We start from the raw sequence: 21,828 nt of genomic DNA on the forward strand, positions 1-21,828 counted from the left end.
AGTCCATGAAAGTTGTTGCTGATAAGGGGAGCCAATAAAAGCAGCAGTGCAGCAGTGTAAACACATGTCTACCTCGGCCCCAGAGCGGCTCTTATTCACTGGATTTACATAAGGCTCCCATCAGCCGGCCCACTCATTACCACGTTTTATTATATCCCCCTGCACTCAGAAAGCATCATGACAAAGTAGCTCCATCCTCCCATCCAACAGGGAAGTGAAGCAGGTGTCAGAAACAGAAAACAGAAAACACTGGAGCAGAGGAAAGGAAGGAACTTTATTTTATTTTTTTTTACTTTTTTTATCCCTCTGCATCCTCCCTCTGCTGCAGCAGTGCGCACACCAGCAGGCCTATGTTTTAATGTTCTCTAAAATGGTATCCAAGCTGACATCTCTGCAGCAGGAGCTCCTCAGCGCCCTGCTGGACTCAGGAGTTACTAAAGATGTTCTGATCCAAGCCCTGGATGATATGGACCCCAGCCCGCAAGGCTTTGGAGTAAAACTGGAGAGTCTGCCCATGTCGCCTCCAGCAGCTCCGAGCGGGAAGATGAACGGAGCGGACAGCAGCGACTCGAAGCCCGTCTTCCACACGCTCACCAACGGCCACAGCAACAAGGCCAACAAGCTGTCCGGGTCCGGGGACGAGGGCTCGGAGGACGGGGACGACTACGACACCCCTCCGATCCTCAAGGAGCTGCAGTCGCTCAACACTGAGGAGGCCGCCGAGCAGAGGGCGGAGGTGGACCGCATGTTGGCGTGAGTTTTTTCTTTTTTGTACTTTATTTTGAAATTTAAAAAAAAAAAAAAAAGTCTAGAAATTGGTTACAATTTCTTTTTTTCCACTTTAGTTTTTATTGGTGTTTTTTTAAGGTTATACACATATCAACAAGATATGGGCATGTATACAGTCAGACTCACGAACAAACAAAGGGAACAATACTACAGGACTCATGTTTGGGAGTTACACTTCCATTATTCCATTACATTCCATTATTCCATCACATTCTATTATTCCAGACATTCTATTATTCCATACATTCCATTATTCCATCACATTCTCATGTCATTTACAAAAACTGGGTATAATTTAAAGTTAAATTTGCAGTATGAATGGTGAGATGAGAAAGTGAAAATAAGCGCTCGGGCTATATTCTGTTGAGCGCACTTCAAATGATCTTATTTATTTATTTATTTTTATGTTTTAAAAGTTTGAAAATGAAGCATGCATTTATAAAATAAATTGACGTTTATTTCCTAGTAAAAATACATTTCCCTTCTTTGTTTACAATTTTAAATCATCCCGCCGCGGTTCAAGTTCTCACATTCTGGTTACTAATTATCCAACAGGGATTATCATTTATTTACCTTTGCAAAATATCAGCTGAATTCAGAGATCTATTTATTATTAACTATATACTCCACCTCTCAAAGATTAAAAAAAAAAAATCGGCAAAGGGGGGCGACATGAAGAGAAAGTGAACTTCTGTTTTATAATTTAGGATAAAAATGAATAATTATTATAATTCTTAACACGTTTGATAAATATGCATTCTTAATAATACTGATAATAAAATTCAATTTATTCATTTATCACTTAAAATTAAACACTTTTATTTGTTTTTCTCCATTTCTTCATGTGTCAGTAAACACATCATGCCCCCCCCCCCCCAAAAAAAAAAAGGAGAAAACATAATCCTAATTGTTCATCATACCTATAATCCAGAGATCCTCAGACCACTTGATTCACTGTAAAATAAATATTTGAGTCCCCCAACGTGGACCGGAAGAATATCAAAACTAACCCACGTGTAGTTAAGTTATTATTAATTTTATTCTATAAATCATCAACTGAAAGATACACAGTGGCGTGTGATTAGAGTGAATGGAGATCTGGTTATTCATTGTCAAAAGTTATAAACTAACATCTCCCACTTAACCCGCAGACTTAGATGTAGGCCTCCACATTCTCCAAAACAAACAGACGTGTGTAGAGTTGCTATAATTACCGATGTCAGTGTGTCTGGGCTGCTAATCTCCAATACGTTTTACCACCGAGGATTTGTTGTTACACTTTAATGCTGCTGCAGAAATTTAACTTTTACATTTTTATTTTGAGGGCTAATTCTACAGGTAAGCACATATTTTAATGCTAAATTTATATATGAAGTCAATGTTCATATGGACACAATTAAATGTAATTTCTAAAAAACGAATATATATATATATATATATTACTGAACTTCACCCTTCTTTGAGATTAATATCTCTAATTTTATATGACTAATCCTGACCTCAAGTTTTCCTTTGATTACCAATTAAAGAACATCTGGTGTTAGTATAACAAATGCATTTCTTTGTAATTATATATATATATATATGTAGATAGTAAGTAATATAGTTTTGTCCAAATACTATTAAAAAAATATCTTTTTACCTGAGTATTATTACAAGTTTTGCCTACCTATCTGAAGATTTGTTACACAGTTTTGGGGTCTTTTTTAAATTTTGATTTGTATTATTCATGATTACTTAAATTTCCACAAACCTAATCTACCTGTTTCCAGGTGGAAATCATGTGTTTAGGCATCAAATACTAAGTCCAAGTTTCTCAACCTGCCTGAATCCACTTGAACTAACCTTTGAAAATATTTACAGCCTATTGAACGGGTTACAGTGGTCGTCTGTGAGGGGACCTGTTTGTTACCCTTTAAACTTGAGGCCCTGAAAAACAGAACAGAAGGAAAAGGAACAAATTAATGTGTGGCTGATTGTAGATTTTGTTAAAAGTATAAATAAACAACTTTTAATATCAACAAAACTACCAAAATCTTCCCCCTTAAAGGAAGCGTTTCATCATGTATCTACATTAATTTAATAGCATGAAATAGACCCAAAAAAAAGCCATAAAATGTGAGTAAAGTTGGTTTGGCTCTTTACTACTTCCCTCTGAAAGTTGCATGTAGTTCAGTGGTGAAATGAGTGTTTTCTGCTCCTGTGTTTGATCTGAACCCAGAGAGGATCCATGGCGTGCTGCCCGCATGATCAAAGGTTACATGCAGCAGCACAACATCCCCCAACGGGAGGTTGTGGACGTCACAGGACTCAACCAGTCTCACCTCTCCCAGCACCTCAACAAAGGCACGCCCATGAAAACACAGAAGCGAGCGGCCCTCTATACCTGGTATGTCAGGAAACAGCGGGAAATTCTCCAACGTAAGTTAATATTTGAGTTTCTCACACCTTGGCCTGTAATGTGTAGTTGGCAGCGACACAGCACTTTATTTGGGTTTCAAACCTGTGGGGATATCAAGTTGGGTTGGACATTTCCTCATCATGTTGGATGACATATACATGCACCTATACAATGAAAGTATGGCCTGTGTGCTAGATACGGAAGTTTGTCATAATGCATCAAAAGGAAAGAAAACACAACTATCATGAGCCTAACTAACTTCTGCTTTTGCAAATATTTTCCTTTTGTGGTTTTGCGATAATAGAAAGCATTTTGAAATGAGTTTTATTGAATACCTCTTCTTGTTTTGCAGAGTTCAACCAGGCAGTGCTAGGCTCTGGAAGCAACATGACAGACAAAGACAATCAGGATCAGGTGTTTTTTTTCCCAGAGTTCAACCCGTCCGGTCAGGGCATGGTTCAGCCTGGCGAAGAGGTCGGCAGCGAACCCTCCTGCAAGAAAATGAGACGAAATCGTTTCAAATGGGGGCCCGCGTCCCAGCAAATCCTGTACCAGGCCTATGAACGGCAGAAGAACCCCAGCAAGGAGGAGAGGGAAGCTTTGGTAGAAGAGTGCAACAGGTACATAAACAAGACACTTTCCTCTATCTTAGAAAAACGTTACACAAACAATATTAACCCCAATTTCTCACCTTGTTCATCTGTTTCCTGCAGAGCCGAATGTCTTCAGAGAGGCGTCTCCCCGTCCAAAGCTCAGGGCCTCGGCTCTAATCTGGTCACCGAAGTGCGAGTCTATAATTGGTTCGCCAACCGGCGTAAGGAGGAAGCCTTTAGGCAGAAGCTGGCCATGGACTCCATCAACTTACCGCCCCACACCATGAACCCTCTGCTGTCACACAGCTCGCCACATCACCCCCATATCAGCGCTTCGCCTCCCAGTAAGATGCCTAAGATTGTTTTGCATGCAGTTCAGTATCACAGAGAGCAGACATGTGTCATGATGACAGATTTGTCTTTAAGCGTTGCACCTCTATGACATTGTCAGACAGTATCAAAAGAAAAGTCTCAAAATCAATACAGCACAACCCGAGACATTGTCTTTTTTGTTCCACACATTCTTCATCATTGTCAAAACCTGGCAACTACATTACCCACAATGCCCAATATTTTCCATGACCTTTAAACAGACTTTGATGTGTAAAGTTGGTGGAGTTCCCCTTTAAATGTCATGTATGCAGATTAATTGTTTATGTGGAAAATTCTAGTGATAGGGAATGCATGAAAATATACGCTAACATCAGTTTACAGAGAAAATGTACGGTGTTTACGCCTAAATTTAAGATAATAGAAGTGCGTGATTAATTTTTCTTCGGTGTGAAAACACTAAGCACAGTTGATGTGATCAGAGGGGCAGAGAAAGAGGGGACAAGTGATCAATGAGCGTGAGTGAGTGAGCTGAGCAAATGCCATTGTTATTCTGATCTTTGAAAACACACTGAGAACAATCCACATTGTACCTGCAATCTCCACTCCAAAGTCAGCATGGAGAAGCATGACACAAAGGGCAGCAATCCTGTGACAGGCCAGGGTCAGGCCAGGGTCAGGGAGGGGGGACAGACACATCCAGATCACCTCGACATATAACGCCGTCATTTCCACATTTCCTCCTCCCATGCAGGTTGCTAACGACTCCGCTCGGAGAGTCTCCAAAACAAGGAAACGCTGTGCGTTATGACCATTTCACCCTGACCTGTTGTTTGCGTTTGGAGTAATTAGTATTGACTGAGTCTACCTGGCGTATACGACATAAAAACAAAGCTGATAGGCCTCGCGGAGCATTATCCTCCGTGCCATCACTCACCCTCCATAAAACTGTGATTTGAGAGTCTCACTCAGAGCCTATTGTTGTCCTCTCGTGTTCGAACACGAGGTGAGCTTTGAAGGGAAAACAAACTGTTTGCCTTGGCTTGCTCTTTTACCTTTGGTGATTGTCTGTTTGCTTGAGTTTTTTTTTTTTTTGTTGATGCTCAGAACACCTGACCAGGCATTGACCTCAGGTTGCCAAGCCAGAGGGTCAGCGATAAGGTTGCAGAAGGGAAGGGTCGGTGCATGGCGGAAAACACTTTGCTCTCCCCCTGAAAAAACCCTCAGCTGGCTGCTTACAAGGTGTCCTGCTGGCATCCTGCCGACAGCATCAGCTGTTTTTCAGTGTCAGCCCCTGGCCTGACAATAATATCCCAGCGGGGCATCTCATTGCGTTGCTAGGGCACGGCCTGTATTATGCATGCTTAATGGACAATTAAAATCCTTTGCTACTACATCTCCCAGGCCTTTGATAAGGGGCTCCTCTGACTTCTACTCTCTATACTCTCCCTCAGCGGGAGGTCCCATTGTCTGTGGTGTATTAGAAGACTGCAGTGACTGTAACCTAGGTTCATTTATCTCTGCTGGGCCTTGAGGAGGACTGATTTTAAAGCCTCCCCCCTCATCTTTATGGGCATTGGTAAAGTTGCTGAGGCTGGATGCAGACTTGGAGCAGCAGGAGCTGTCCAGCGGGGTATAGGCTCTTTTCTGGCCAGACAGGACTGATGACCCCTTCTTCGCCTACAGAGAAAGCTAGTCACCCCCAACCCCTCCCTAAACTGTCGCCACACCTTCAGTCATACGAGAGAGGTCACCTCTGGGTCAGATCAAAGAAACTCCTCTTGCTTTGGGAGTTTTTATTGATTCGGTTTCAGTTCGTTGATCAGTCGGTCACAACTGGATAGACAGTCAAACAGTGTGACGTGCAGTTTTGGTGGGGACCTTTTTTTACTCTCGGAAAGGAAACTGATCTCAGGCAGATTACAGAGTTTGTCGGCAGGCGTATGTGCGCACGCACCTGTGTTTTCCTATGTACCTACAGTTCATCCACTAATAACGTTTACTGAGCTCAAGTAATCCATCTTATTTACGTCATTTTACCTTGAAGCATTAATCTCCGCTAACAAAGTAGTTGATGTCATAAATATGTTGACTAACTCATAATTTACAACTATGGATTTTCTTGTGAAAAAAATAATCTAAAGAAAAGGTTGTTTGAATAGTGGAAAGATACCAAGTTCATTTACCCAAGTACTTTCTCAAGTATTTCCATAGTATGTTAACTTTTACTCCCCTACATTTCAGAGGGAAATATTGTACTTTTTAATGTCAATTTATTTATTTGACAACTGAGACCTTTTAAGATTAAGATTTACGAAAAAAAAGAAAATACAAAATGCATCGTTAAGGATTAAACCATTGTTTCCAAACCATTTTGCTTTACAAACATCAGTGTCTGGTAGGGGCCCCTTGTCAATTTTTGAGGCTCAAAGAGATAAAACTCTCCAATATTTCACAAAAAAAGCGCAGATAATAGAACATTTTTACAAATTAGTGTCATAGAACTTAATTTTTTGTTCTTTCCTGCCCAATTAATCATCTCCAACCCCTCATATTTATCTTGTGACCTTTTAGAGGGGACCGACCCCTGGATTGGGAACCAACGCACTTAACTTCCTCACTGTATATAAAGTAGTTAATACTAGCTACAACAGGAAGATGCTGCCTACACATTGTTACATTGGTAACAGTCTCATAATGTAAAATATAATAATAATTCCGTCACGGGGGGCCGTTTTTCTGCTTGACAAGTACTTTTACTTTTGATTTTGAATGCAGGACTTTTACTTGAATATTTTGTTCATTTTTTTCAGTATTTTTAGATTAGTTCTTCTTCGACTACGGGTAATTTGGCATTTGAATTCACCACAAAATTGAATCATTGCTGTGTAAGCTGAGCTGCATCGTTCTGCACGTTACAAAACTAGCAGACTCAGAAGTTCCTGATCAGACACAGTAGCGGGGGGGACTATCCGTGGGTTGCGTTGCTTTCCGTCACCTTAGGCTAGCTTTAAACAACCTCACACACACACACACACACACACACACGCACACACACACACACACACACACACACACACACACACACACACACACACACACACACACACACAGAGAAAAGGATGGCCTAGCTCTGCACTTTCCACTGCTCCAGGACTCCCAGAGAGCCACAAAGAAGAGCCTGGATACGTCCTGCAGAGACCCAGGAGGTCTGTCATATGCAGCGGCACTACAATGAGCACTGCCTGGGGTTGGGGAGGCAGGCTTTGATATTACATGGGTCACACAGGGAGCTAGAGCCTTTTAAACCTGCTGAAGATCCTTGCTACCACTCCCCTTCTGAAGTTCTCGCCCTCCCCCCTGCTCTCGAAAAAGGACGCCTCAGTTTTCAATGGATTGTCCCGTCTTACCAGAGCAAATCTTTAGATTTACAGAATCTCCAATCCTTGTGCTCAGTAACTTTATGTGTCTCTAGAAAACTTTGCTTTCTAGAAACTTTTCCTAGTTCAAATCGTGGAAATCCTCCTTACTCACTCCGAGGCTCCCCGCAGCTGGAATTACTGCCGAACCCAAAGAAACAAAACTGGCCTGAATAGCATCCTTTTCTCTGTCAGACACTTTAAGAGGTCGCCCAGCACCGAGATAACTGCCTTTTTATGAGTCCTGCTCTATTGTGTGGCAATGGGGGTCATGAGTCCAATGGAGTGCTTTATTGTTCTGCGGTAGTGTTTACAAGGCACAGTGGAGTGTTGTGGGGTTGCTAGTATGTTGCAGAAGACAATATGAAGTCTGTGGGCTGAACAAAATGGAGGACAGGTACTTTAGAAGATGAAATATGGCGCTGTGGCTTCAGACAATGTGGTATCTGTCTGTAGTTTAAGGAACAGTTCAACGTTATTGGGATTATGCTTGTTTGCTTTCTTGCCGAGAGTTGGCTGACACTCTCGTGTCTGTCCGTTAAATGTGAAGCTAGAGCCTGAAGATAGTTAGTTTAGCTTAACTTAAAGACTGGAAACGGGGAAATCAAGTCAAGTGAAAATGTATTTCTATAGCACATTTAAAACAACATGAGCTGACCAAAGTGCTTTACAGACATAGGCAGAATAAAAACAGGTCAACAGAGCAGACAACAAAATCCCACACATCCACAGACAGAGACCAAGATAAAAATCCATGAGTAAAAGACTGTTATGAGCATTATAAAAGGCCAATTAGTAATCACAATTAAAGTGCATTCAAAAGCCAAAGAAAAGAGCTGTGCTTTCAAATCTTTCAGATCTGATGTGGTGGAGCAGTTTGTTCCACAGACCTCGGCCCGCAACTGAGAAGGCGCAGTCGCCCCTGAGCTTCCACCGAGCCCGAGGGACGACCAGAAGTGACTGGTCGGAAGACCAGAGTGACCTAGGTGGGGTATAGGGAATTAAAAGGGCAGATAGGTAGGAGGGAGCCGATCCATGAAGTGCTTTAAAGACAAATAATAAAGTCTTAAAATGAACTCTAAAAGTGACAGGGAGCCAGTGGAGTGAAGCGAGTAATGTGCTCACGTTTCCGGGAGCCAGTTAAAAACCTTGCAGCAGCGTCCTGCACATACTGCAGACGTGACAGTGAAGACTGATTGACTCCCATGTAGAGGGAGTTACAGTAGTAAAGGCAAGTGGTAATAAAAGAATGGATTACTTTTTCACAGTCTTGGAAAGATAAAAAGGTTTTTACTTTTGCTAGGCTTCGCAGTTGGAAGAAGCTGCCTCTCAGTTTATCTGTTTATCGAACTTAAAAGCAGAATCAAAAATCATCCCCAGGTTTTTAAAGTTAGTTTAACACCAGGAAGTTTAGAAATAGCCAAACTGGCTCTGTCCAAAGGTAAAAAAATCTGGCTAAAGTTACCAGCATCTCTAAAGCTCGCTTATAGGATCACTTACATGTTATATGTAAGGGGTAATGTAGGGCGTTGTGGCACCCCGACGCAAAGCATCGCCCTGAAGGGGTTTATTTCACAACAATGACCCGCTAGATGTACATTATCCCGCTTAGCCTACATGGCAACTTACTTAAGAAATCAATAATTTGATACAAAAATCCTCCGCCAGAGTCCAACATCAGAACTGCATCCATAAAAACGGTCTGCTATAAAGAAATAACCGACCAATCAGAATCGAATATTCAATAATGCCGTGTAATAACTTTGTTTAATGTATACAAAATCCGATTAAATGCTGGTTGGTGAATTTTGGACGGAGCCAGGTTAGTTGTTTCCCCCTGTTTCCAGTGTTTATGCTAAGCCAAGCTAGCCGGCTTCTGGCTATAGCCTTCTATTTAGCGCACAGACACGAGAGCGGTATCGATGTCCTTAGCTAACTCTCTGCTTGTATTTCCAAAAATGTCAAACTATTGATTTAAATGTGCAGCATCTTACGATTATTACGATTACTGCTGTGATGTGTTATGTGTTGATATACACAAATCTGCACACAACTCAAAGAAAGATGATTTTGCAGGATGATATCTTTCCCCTGATACCTGAAGCAAACTTTCAGATCTACAAACACATCCTGCAGTAACAAGAAATCAATGTCGCCCTCATTGGTCACATTTAGTGTCAGCGCCTCTCCCTCCCATTTATCTAAAAAAAATGTATCTGTATATCAATGCCCCCTGTTATGTCTGAGCGACTTCAACGGGGCGTTCGGGCCGTCACACCCGGGTCAGGGACGTAGGGCTCGGGGAAGATGGCAGATCTGAGTGCAAACAGAGTCTGTCTCTACGCTGTCACTGAGGGAGAGACGCTCTCTGTGTCTGTGTGTGAAGCTGAGACCACAGGATAAGAATGTGTTTGACATTGCTTGTAATTGTGTAATGTTTACTCTGTTGGTATCAGAGGGGGCCTGCATCGGCAAACAGGCATTTGATTGTCGGTTGTGGTGGTGAAGCATTCCTTTGGGCCTCCGGTGAGAGACAACAAAAAGTCTAGACACGGGATTAAGTGATGGCACTAAAAGAAGAATTTCATTTTCATGGCAATTTCACTGCGAATATGTAAAGTAGTACAAAAAGTACATTTACTCAAGCACTGTACTTGAGTAGAATTTTTAGGTCCTTTTTTATCGACCACTTTATACTTCTACTCCGCTACATAGAGGGGAAACAGTGTTGCCAGATGTACAATAATTATTATATTTCTACGATCATTTTGCCCTCTGCGCGATGTAGGCTACAAACAATAATGCAAGAAGTGCCAAAAAAATATATGATAACTTGACCATTTTGTGAAACTTACAATTTGTAGTTGGTTTTAGTCTGCGCTGTCTTATTTTAATTCATTTCCGGATAGCAAAATATGGATTCTACATCTCTTCTCACGTGACCCCTTTCCAGCCAATCATGCTTCTAATTTAACTTTGTAAAACAATGGTCAGACATATAAACACATATCCACACTTACAAAAAAACAAAAACAAAGTCAGAAAGTCATTTAAATACATGTTTTGTAAAATTTCACATTCACGTCTGTTTGTTCTTGTGGTTATGACTTGTGTACGATAATTTTCCTCAAAATACGATAATTTTAGGCCTTTGGTACGGTAGTTTAACATTTCATCTGGCAACGCTGGTGAGAAATGTTGTACTTTTTACGGCAACAATTTAATTGACATCCTCAGTTTCTAATAGTTTCTAGTTACTTTTAAAATGTAAAAAATGTTTACACAAAATACACTTCTCAGATTATTTTATTTAGGCTGATAGAGGTGCAATTATCCAATATTTCACCAAAAAAATCAAAGATCAGAGAAATTTATGTAGCAGAACCTTTTTTCTGTCCAACCCCATTAATCATCTCCCCCTCACATTTATCTCATGACCCTTTGGAGGGAGTCTGACCCCTATGTTGGGAACCAATGGGCTAAACTACCAAACTGTATAAAGTAGTTAAAACTAGCTGCACCTCAAGCAGCTACAACAGTTAGAGGCTGCTGACACATTGATGCGTCAGTATTACCGATCTGACAATGTAATATATAATAATATAACACTCACTGGAGCCATTTTTCTACAGAGTAATTTCTACTTTAAGTAAATTTTTTCAAAAATACTTGGTATTTTTAAAGGGTTTGAGTACTTCTGGTGAAACTTCACACTGATGTAATTAAGAACATCATCATCAGTAGCGTTTGTGTGCTGATCAGAGGGTCTGATGGGGGTTTCTGTTGTGAGTGAGTGAACGCAGTGAATGGCCTTGGCTGAGCTACGCAGATAGCAGCAGACGGGTCACTGTTTTTGTTTGCTCTGTCCTCCCCTGTCTGAGTCAAAGAGCAGGTTGATTGGAGTGACAGCGGCGTTTCTCAGCACAGAACGAGGCCTGCGCCGCTATCTCTCTGCCCTACATAACTGTTAGGGCACAGCAGCTGTTATAGTTGTGGGACACGACAAGCGAAACTAACTTTCTGCCTCTCTCTCTCTCAGTGCGTTACAGCCAAGGCCCCGGCGAGGTCACCTCCTCCACGACCATCAGTCACCACAGTAGCAACGCGATGGCGACCAGCCAGTCGGTGCTCCAGCAGGTGTCTCCGGGAGGATTGGACCACAGCCACAGCCTGATGTCACCTGACGTCAAGATGGTGAGTGAACACACCTGGGCCCTCATGGCCTCAGATTAGATAAGGCCAGGCCTGCGTTTAGCATAAACGTACAAAGCAGGTTCCTGAACCTCCTCTCCCATGGACCCACGGGCAAGAGCCAACAATTAGCACATTGTGCTGCTCTGTTTGGAAGGTGGAGCCGGGGTGGCAGGCCATGGCTGGACTAGCGCATGGCACTCCCGAGAGTGTACCAGGCATCAGCCAATAAACCTGACAAAGAAACATTCTGTTCTTATTGATTAAACGCCTCACAAAGAGGAGCCACAGGTGAAGTGCTGCTTGTTCTGCCAGAGAAATGACGCCAGCATTTGATTATACGCCATGCTGGGTTTTTTTTGTGTATACTTCAGAGTTTCTCCCTTCTGCCCTAGTCCAATATTTGATCAGTGACAAGGAGACATGTGCAAGGGCCCATAGCGTTTGAGTAGTGGACAAACAACACTTTTGATATATGATGTGTGATTTAATGTCAAAATATTTTTCTTTGGACTACAATTAAATTGCCATACAATCCTAAATTCTACCGTTTGATCTACTTATCTTGTTCAGGGTCACATAAAATGTAAAGCCATGTAACTGAAGTTCACCAACTTCCCTGTCAGATCAAAACACTTCTGCCTTTTGGAGCGGCATTATGTGAAATGACCACAGCCAGGGCGGGCTGTGTAGTGTGCAGCAGCAGGTCAGAGCTGACAGTTTCTTATCTGCAGATGTGTGTTTGGCCGGTCTGTCCTCTGTGGGCAGCTGGCGGTAGTCAAATAGTCGCAGCCCCACCGAGTGGGAGGATCCAGATAGCCATTACTGTAAATTTGTAGATGTTGTTTTTTTGCAAATATGGATGCAGTCATTCATATGAACCAACGTGCAGGAATACAAACACTGTCCATGTGCTACACAAAACTCATGCACGGTCTTCTGACATTTTTAGCATGATTTTCTTCTTTTCCTTTTGTTTCTTATCAGTATTTGCTTGTGTGCTGTGTATGAGTGGAGTTGCACAACAGTGTCATACAAAAGAATCTGAACTAAGTCAACATTTATGACTGTTGTTTGTTTAGCAGCCAACATCTGTTTCACTTTGAAAATACATTTATGTGAATTTACATAGCAGACGCTCAAAGCTCTCGTACCTTTGTGCGTTATATATAGTCTGTTATAAGACCGTTTCAACGGAATTGCATTGCTAGGCAACAGCTTGGATCCATGTTTACTTCCTGTCAGGTGATGTCATTCACATACACTGCAACAGGAAGTAAGCTGTGACACATTTGGAATGTTTACAACTGTGAAATGGTCTATAACAAAATTACAGCAATAAATCAGTACTCTAATTTTATTGATTTCCTTCATCTTTTCCATAGATTTCAGGTTCAGGTGGAGGGCTTCCTCCAGTCAGCACACTGACCAACATCCACAGCTCCCATCTCAGCCATCAGCAGACACAGAACCTCATCATGCCTCTATCTGGAGTCATGGCCATAGCACAGAGTAAGTCCTGCATCAAGAAGTGAAAGTCATTGAGCTTATTTCATCGTGGCAGGGTTTTTGACTGATTGTTTTCACTGTGTCACGCCAGGTTTAAACTCGTCGCAATCTCAGTCGGTGCCGGTGATCAACAGCGTGGCGGGCAGCCTCGCGGCGCTGCAGCCGGTGCAGTTTTCCCAGCAGCTCCACAGCCCCCACCAGCAGAGCCTGATGCAGCAGTCCCCCAGCCACATGAGCCAGCAGCCGTTCATGGCTACCGTCACACACTCGCACAGTCAGTAACTAATTTCTACTCCCATATTCTTTGTATTTAAGCATCTTGTGTGCTTTGTACATCAGTTATATCACTGGTTCTCAACCTTTTTGGCTTATGTCGCTTTAAAGTCTACTGTCTACTGTATGTGTCAGCACTCAAAAAAATAAGTGATTTTCATTTTTTTTAATTTGTTTTATTTCAATAACTTTAGAAGCCTGAAAGAGTAAAACTGTCCAATATTTCAAAAGAAAAAAATTATAATATTCCTGAAAAGTCAGGAAAAGTCAGAAAAGGTAAACAGAGATATGTTTTTGATTCTCTCCTATCCCAGTAGTCATCTTGGCAACCCTTTAAGGGGTCTGATCCCCAGATTGGGAACCACTGCGTTATATCAGGTGGACAGATACTGTAGTGTAAAAATAAAGCCTATTATAACTTATTAATAGAGCTGTCAAAGTTAACGAGTTCATGATAATAACATGTTAAAGCTAATTCGTTTTAACGGCACTACTGAAACTAGAAAACATAAGGAATCCATTGGTACCATTCTAGCTTGTCACAAAGGAGGTTACTTAAACGCTCCAAATTTATGCTAAATTTTGGCGAGCAAAACTGTCATGGCCATTTTTAAAGGGGTCCCTTGACCTCTGACCAGATATGTGAATGAAAAGGGGTTCTTTTGCGACCCACAAGTCTCTGATATCAACTTTGAAATTGAGTTTTAAAAAAAAAAAAAAAAATTCATGAACAAGTGAAGAAATCTTATTATCTGTCTGACTTTCCTTTGCAGTGTATCCTCACAAGCAAGAGCCCCCGCAATATTCCCACCCTTCGCGTTTCCCCTCGGCCATGGTGGTCACAGACGCCAACAGCCTCAGCACCCTCAGCTCCATGTCCTCAGGCAAAACGGTCAGTCCTTAGTCACTCACATCACATCACATCAGTTAGATGCATGTTTTCACCTCTGTCTGCCTGCCACTTTGGTTTTTAGATTGAAAAAGTCGGGTATCTGCATGTGAATCAGCAGTAAATCGCAGTTTTTGTTGTAATTCTTATAAATTTGCAGCAGGTAGTACTATCTTTTCATCAAATCTCTCTTTTAAAAAGTACTGTAACACTTTGATTAGCTCACTCCTCACCTATTTATACACAGAAATCACCCTCACCCAGCTCCGATTGAGACAAACAACACAATCGAAAAGCACACACTTAACAGCAGGAACTACATTATGACTGGGAGAAGTGTGTGTGTGTTATGATTGTGTGTTGACCTGTTTAATTCCTGTCACATTAGGACGCTTCTGTAAACAAGATGGTGCAACTCGGTGGTCTCTCCTGGGTAAATACAATTTTACCCTTTCAGTCACACAGTTTAAATGAGTAAAATCACTAAAAATCGCACACAAATCAAATAATTTAGCTTCTTTTACTGTTCAGAGTTTTTGTTTGGGGCTGTTGCTGATGTTCAAATGCTTTCATTTGCCTCCAAACTAATAGACGAGGTAGATACATGGGTAGTATACTCCTCAGAATTCCTATTTCCTCTTAAACAGACGTCTAATCAATCACCTGCTCCCTCAGCCTGAACGCCTCTTGATTAACGCTGCCTCCTTTCACTTTCCTCTCCCTGGTGAGAGTTACCTCTGCGATCAGGAAATGAGCCCCGCTGTTAATCAAAGTTCTCCAGCCTGGTGTGCTGCCACTTGCCTCCATGCTACATTGAGGCTGGAGATGAGATGGGCTGGGTGGTGGGGGTCAAGTTTTTTTTTTTTTTGGGTAATTACACCTCTTCCTCTTTCCTACTTCTCCCTGCTCTCGGTGATCGCTCTAGCCTGAAATGTTGTCCACGGTGCTTTCACACGCTCAATTTCCCACGCTGAGGCAGAGCACTCGTACCGCTGCACTGATACTGACAGACAGATGGGTTGATGGGACGGATCAGATCGGTAGCTCAGAGCAGAGCACTGTGTATCCTCAGTGGAGGAAGGAAGTAAAACAAATGTCTCTGAGGCTGTGAAATAGAGGCCCATTTTGGTCAGGGCGTCCGGGGACAATCGGCTGCTTATTAATACACTTTTGGAAAGGTATAAGTTATGATAAAAGCTGTACCCAGTGGTGGATGAAGTACTTGTGTTAAAAAAAACACAATGTAAGAATACTTGTATATTCACATATTAGGATTTCTAAATTCTAAATCACCTTATAAGTTTGATATTTTAGTTATTTATAGTTATAAACAAAATAATACCAAGGAAATAGTGATATCAATACATCCACTACTACTACAATAACATATAACATACTCAAGAAATACTTTAATACTTCAAATACTGTAGGACTTACATACGGATGGAATGGTTTCAGATATATGATGGATTCTGATTTATGTAAACTGAAGATTGACGTGACAAGGGGTTGCTTTTTGTAAGGCGTCACAAAGTTGGGAACCATTGGTTTAATCTTTAACAATGCATTGTAGGGCTGCAACTAATAATTATTCAATCAATTAATATGCCGATTTTTTTGTGTTTAAAACGGTGTAAAATGCCTGATTTGACTTCATCAAATATTTTGTTTTGTCTTGCCAACAGTCAAAACCCCAAAACTATTAAATTTACTACAATGTAACACAGAGAAAAGCAGCACATTTTTTACATTTGAGTAGCTGGAACTATCCCTTTTGGTATTTTTTCTTGACTTTGTTTCTGCCCATCAACTAATCGATTAATCCACTTAATGCACTTTATTTTATAAGCATATCTCCTGTTTTTATTTTTGTAAAATCTTAATATTATATTTATATATTTATTATATTTCCATCTGAAATGTAGTGGAGTAAAATACTAAAAGTGAAGCACAAGTACCTCAAAATTGTACTTAAGTACAGTACTTGAGTAAGTGCACTGGTGGTTACTTTCCACCTCTGGCATCATCACCCTGTGGCATTATTTCACAAATCCGTTTATTTAGAGAGCAATTAGCCAGCAGGCTCTCCCAGGTATTTTCTTATCAGGACTCTATTTGGACGGGGCAGCCTTCTTCTCATGACACGACCAGCACGCTCAGGCTTTATAACGCTCATTGTTTACCGAGAACCCTCCATTATACCTGAGTCCGTTTCAAACTCACCTCTGCTCAGAGCCCGCCGTCTAATGACTCAAGTCTTAGCTGCGGGTCAGCTTTATCAGGTGAAGCTGTTTGCTGGCCGCGGGGTCGCACCGGGGTCACCTGCCTCCACCCCTGGAGAGGCCTGAGGAAAAATAAATTCCACAAACAGTCTAAAAAAAGAGCATTTCAATGTAAACAAGGCTTTTGAGAGTCAGGAGAAGAGGGATGAGGAATGTATTTGGTCAGGTGTGGCACGCGAAGGTGCAGGAGGGATATATTTACCTGTGGTGGAAGAAGTATTCAAATCGTTTACTTAAGTAAAAGTACTACACTTTAAAAATACTCAATTACAAGTAAAAGTCCTGCTTTCATAATTTTACTTCAGCAACAAAAAGTAAAATAGATCCTGTCAGTGTTATATTATTGTATCATGTAGTTGGTCAAGGCGGAGCTAATTCTACTTACTACATAATAGTTTAACCTATAATAATGCATCATATTTTATAAACTTGTGATCTGAAAAGTAACAAGTAACTATTGCTGTAAAATAAATGTAGTGGAGTAAAATGTATAATACTTCCCTCTGAAAATGTAGTGGAAATGCATAAAATGTAAAAACTCAAGTAAAGTAAAGTAAACATACCTCAAAGCTGTACTAAGTCACTTTCCATCTCTGGTATTTCCATAAGCCTTGGAGCACATTACATATACCTGTGTTACTGGACAGATTGTATTTATTGTTTTATGTAACGCAGGCCTACTTTGTCTCACATTTCTCTCTCTTCTCCTTTCAGTGTCCTCTTCAAGCTTGGTGAGAGCGTCCACCTGACTTCCTCGGTGCCCGGCAACGGGAGCACATTTTTCCACCCTCTCACCGCGGTAACCATGACAACTCTTAATAACCGGCAACGGCGAAGCTGGATGATGAGTCAGTCAACAAAACGAGAGGAGTGGCGACGACGACGGTGGGCCAGGCGGTTGAAATGAGAAATAGGGACAGAAGGGGAGGGGGAAAAAAACAAAACTCACTGCACCTGAAAGTGAAAAGACTGGATTCCCCCTCTGTCGCACACAAATGATCAACAAGGATGATTTTAACACAATCTTTGAAAACAGTATTCACTTTTTTATGCCCCCTCCTTGTCATCCTCTTTTCTGACATTACAAAGGAACAAAAACCAAGCAACCCAAAAAGCGCTCACAAACTGTTTGTGGTACGGACTTGAAAACGAAGGCTCTGGGACAACTTATATTACACTGTGATTTAAGGTTGGAAATATGAAGACACCCTGAAACTAACAGAGACGGCGATCGGCCTCTGTGAAGGCTGAAAGACTCACAACAAGATGCTGGATGCCGACACCAATTGCCTTGCACGTGAGCAGAACTGTGTGACAATCACAATAACCCCGTATTGATCTTGTGCAAGCATTAGACATTCTTACTGGGCTTTAAAGGAGTCTTCCATGTTATTCTTTCACACTCAGTTTTTACTTAATGCAGGTGACGAACGCGAGGGATTCGTCATTTCAAGTTGTTCAATGTGTATACTGTGATTGAAAAGACTTTGACAATCTTGAGAGGACTATGCAATGCGTCAATAGGTGTATGCAATGCTTTGTATAACTGGATTCTGCACAGAACTCCACACACTTGAGACTGGAAATGAATATGCACTATCAATGAAGTCACCAACAATTAGCCTATAGCCTACAGTATGTACTGTATATATATATATATATATACTGGAGTTCCTGTTGATGAAGCTGCCTGTAAAATAACACAAAAGCAGATGGATGAATGTGTGACAAATGTGCCAAAGAATAAGAGTCAGTCTTCGATGTCTATGGAGGGAGGTCTGACTCACACACTTTAACGGTGGCCCTTCCCCTCCATGTTGTTTGCACACAGGTTCAGGTGAATTTCAGGAATGGGACTCACCCTCCTCCTCCTCCTCCCACTTCCTGCCTCAATGTGAAGAGATACCAAATAGGACAAATATTGTTAATAACTCCTCGTCATAAATCAGGACCCCCCAGGGTTAGAACGAAAATATTGACAAGTATTCAGAAACAAAACAGTCATCTTGGTCTGGTAATTTGTGAAGGAGAGAGACATGAAAGAGGGCCGTGTTGTGACAGCAGCTGCTCTAATCATACAGGAATCCACAAAGACTGAGAAATGTTGGGGAGAGGAGCAGCTGCTGTCGGTAAAGACGCCCACGCTAAAGCTTGATTGACCAAAGTGACGTCACATCATCAGACACGCCTTGGGGTTCCTGTGCGGTCGTGTCTGGAAGGAAACCCCCAAGTTGCGAAACTCTCGCGATGTGGTTAAAGTTAGGCATTGACCTTGAAGGGTTACGGTTGGGATAGGTCGTTGGGCTGCGAGCCTTGCAAGAGCTTTTGCAAGTTTCTGCAATTTGTTACCTCCGAGACACAACCCTTGAATAGTTAAGGTTAGGATACGAGAAGTTTTTGACAGTTTAAGCAGTTTGTGGATTTCCTTTTAGACACAACCTTCCCTTGCGGCGTGTTATCGCCTGTCCGAGCACATCCGACATTTTCCAACTACGCAGATGGGCAGCAACCATGCTGAAACCATGCTGTAGTAGACGTGAGATTCCGGTACACTGCCCCCTACAGTTTGGGAGAATATCGGTTTGCCGCAAGGAGAAACCTGCTCGGATTATAAAAGATCCAAACGTTTCCCTGTCACGATTCCACGTCAGCACATGTCCGTGCGGAAAGCAGAACTTGGGCTTAACTGTACCACGGTGTGTTCGGACAGAAGCAAACTTCCTTCTTCCTTCGACCACTGGGCTGTTTTTGTTTGTTCCCCCCCAAACAGCGAACATACAGTAACTTACAAAGTGTACAGACATTATCTGTAAGTTAGCTAGCAATGGACGCGTCTGTGTGTGTTTGTGATCAGCTCAGCTTCTGACTGAACTCATTTTCCTCCAGTTTGTACTTTTATGAGGCAGATTCACAAACCGGTATGCACACGAACGTCCTAACTCACGTCAAATGGCGTCTTTCCATTGACTCTGTATGCAAAGTTTGGTCTGAACACAGTTTCAGTTTCAGTTTAGCTAATGTCAACTTAGCTTGACAAGGACGAGAAAGGTTGAGATGGGACCACATTTGCCATCAATAATCACTACCCATGTTTTTATGAGACAAAAAGGCCATTTCGACTGTCAAACCCTGCGTATCATCAGTGTGTCAGATCCAGTCTCCTGTTCAATATTAGGTCATTACATTTGTTATTATGTTGGTTGGTTTGTGACTGTTATTATAGGCACGTCTACTGCCATCCGATCAGAGGGCACTCATATTTGTGTGACAGGACATGATTTTTTTTTCTAATGTATTATTTTTGTATAAAAATTGAAATCAATCATAAATCATTATTTATACTTTCTGAGATGTTGATATTTCAAGTAAAAGTTTTTTTCAAAATGAATACATGGTTTTGGTTGTTTTGTGTGCAAGATGTTTCTAAATTTGTCTGTAAATTGCTGTATTATTTCTATTATCATGTATAGTTTGTCGAGGTGTAGCTCAGTTGAACCATTTGATATACTGTTGGGATGTTTTACAATACATTTATAAGAATCTTCATATTTTCTAATCATATTAAAATATATTTTATATATTTATTGTACAATATGTTTCTAACTTATGTAAAATCTTAATCTGCAAAGTTATGTGTTTACTAGCTAATATATTAGCTGTTAAATACATGTAGAGGAGCAAAAAGTAAAATATATCCCCCTGAAATGTAGTAGAGTAGAAGTATAAAGTAACATAAAATGGAAGTACTTAAAGGTGCTAAATGCAAGATTGGGAGCATTGTTATTGCCTCCGCACGGCTCTCAACATGGCGACAGCTGAGCCTGTGGCTTGCAGCTAACAGTGCTAACAGCGCTAACAGTAAAAACAAGGACAACACTGCTGACAGTGTTAACCTGAAGCTACACTTCCGGGACGAGTCCGTCAGTCAGGACGGCGTTATCAGCTGTAACCGCCGTAAGAGAGCAGTGCAGGGCGACGGCCGTGAGCTAACCAGTGGGGCACATGCACTAAAGCCGGCCCGGCTATGTCAACAAAGCACAGAGAAGCTTGCATTACAACACACACAGAGGGAGAGCGACTTCATTCTCTGCTCAGACATTACTACACTGTATCTTATCTCACTGTATCTTACGTAGCAAATAGTCGTTTGCTGCTATGTTAATGCTCTTGATTATATCAAATAGAGCACCTTTAAGTGCAGTACTTACTTAGCGTAGTTACTTTCCACCCCTGCAAAACTGTTTATAGCCTCTACAAAGATGTCGTGGTGTTGCTGTGTGATAAGACAAACAGCCTCTTTGAAGTTCATAGATCTAAAGTGCACATTACATTTCAAGCAACGAGGTCATTGAACCAAACACGTTGATAGCATAATTCATTTCAGCCTTTATCTGGTACTGACACAGAGCCCACAGTACAAAAAAATATATATAGCTGTTATTATAGTTCTTGTGACAAGAAATACTGCAGCTTAATTTTTAAGTGGGTTTAAGTCAAGACAAATGTCACATTTAAATTAGGTAATGATTTTAATTTAGTTTTACGTACAGTATCACATAGCTATAGAGTTCAATTTTGAATTTCACATTATGCTCAGTTTTTCAGGAGGTATCTTAGCTGTGTCTTTTCTACCTATTGTGTCAAATGATGTTTTATAACATCTGTAAATATTTAAATCTGTATATGAGGATGAGAGAAGATTTCTTCAAAAATATAGGACTTGCAAAAAGGTCCATACATTTATTTTAATAATTTGTAATATGAATTATCAATTCAGATATTTTTGAATTTATTTTACAAACAAAAACAGACTTAAAAATAACAGAGAAATTCTGTAAGATCTCTATATGAAGTGTGATATAACTCAGTCATTTTTAAGACTATTTGGCCTGCTCTGCCTACATAAAAGCATTTATTACATAAAAAAAAGATTGATTATAGCCACTATACTATTTAAAAGACTTTAAAATTTAAATCAGCGTCATTTTAAAAAAGTCACCACTTTAAACCTTGGTGATTTATATCGCTTAGGAATGCCTTAACTGTGCTCTTCTCTCCCCGTGTTGACCTGCAGCCTCCACTGTGGAGCCCTGCTGGTTGAGGCCTTGTAATCCACTGATGTTGCTCTATTTGGTTTTCAATGAGGCCTTTG

At 41.1% G+C, this 21,828-nt stretch overlaps 1 protein-coding gene across 4 annotated transcripts; it reads left to right on the top strand.

The window, feature by feature from the left end:
* The first annotated feature begins 48 nt into the window (after positions 1-48).
* hnf1ba (HNF1 homeobox Ba) lies at positions 49-20,263 on the top strand. 4 transcript variants are annotated; one of them, XM_074639942.1, is made up of 11 exons: positions 54-753; positions 3,011-3,210; positions 3,543-3,810; positions 3,904-4,127; positions 8,390-8,518; positions 11,572-11,726; positions 13,109-13,235; positions 13,324-13,506; positions 14,279-14,397; positions 14,783-14,827; positions 17,391-20,263. In XM_074639942.1, the coding sequence occupies exons 1-11, from the start codon at positions 359-361 to the stop codon at positions 17,409-17,411; spliced, it is 1,866 nt and encodes a 621-aa protein (XP_074496043.1). In that variant the 5' UTR covers positions 54-358; the 3' UTR covers positions 17,412-20,263. The 4 variants fall into 4 exon arrangements, with proteins under 4 accessions (XP_074496046.1, XP_074496047.1, XP_074496043.1 ...); XM_074639945.1 differs by lacking the exon at positions 8,390-8,518 and having other exon boundaries at positions 49-753; XM_074639944.1 differs by lacking the exon at positions 14,783-14,827.
* The last annotated feature ends 1,565 nt before the right edge of the window (positions 20,264-21,828 follow it).

The sequence above is a fragment of the Sebastes fasciatus genome, chromosome 7 (assembly GCF_043250625.1).
Source record: "Sebastes fasciatus isolate fSebFas1 chromosome 7, fSebFas1.pri, whole genome shotgun sequence".
Lineage (NCBI taxonomy): Eukaryota > Metazoa > Chordata > Actinopteri > Perciformes > Sebastidae > Sebastes > Sebastes fasciatus.

What these genes read in the sequence shown, in the direction of transcription:
- hnf1ba (XM_074639942.1), top strand. Translation starts at nt 359, where the DNA reads ATGTTCTCTAAAATGGTATCCAAGCTGACATCTCTGCAGCAGGAGCTC. An exon ending in TATCAGCGCTTCGCCTCCCA is followed by an intron (nt 4,128 to 8,389) that starts GTAAGATGCCTA and finishes CAAATCTTTCAG; the next exon opens with ATCTGATGTGGTGGAGCAGT. An exon ending in CCATGTCCTCAGGCAAAACG is followed by an intron (nt 14,398 to 14,782) that starts GTCAGTCCTTAG and finishes CTGTCACATTAG; the next exon opens with GACGCTTCTGTAAACAAGAT.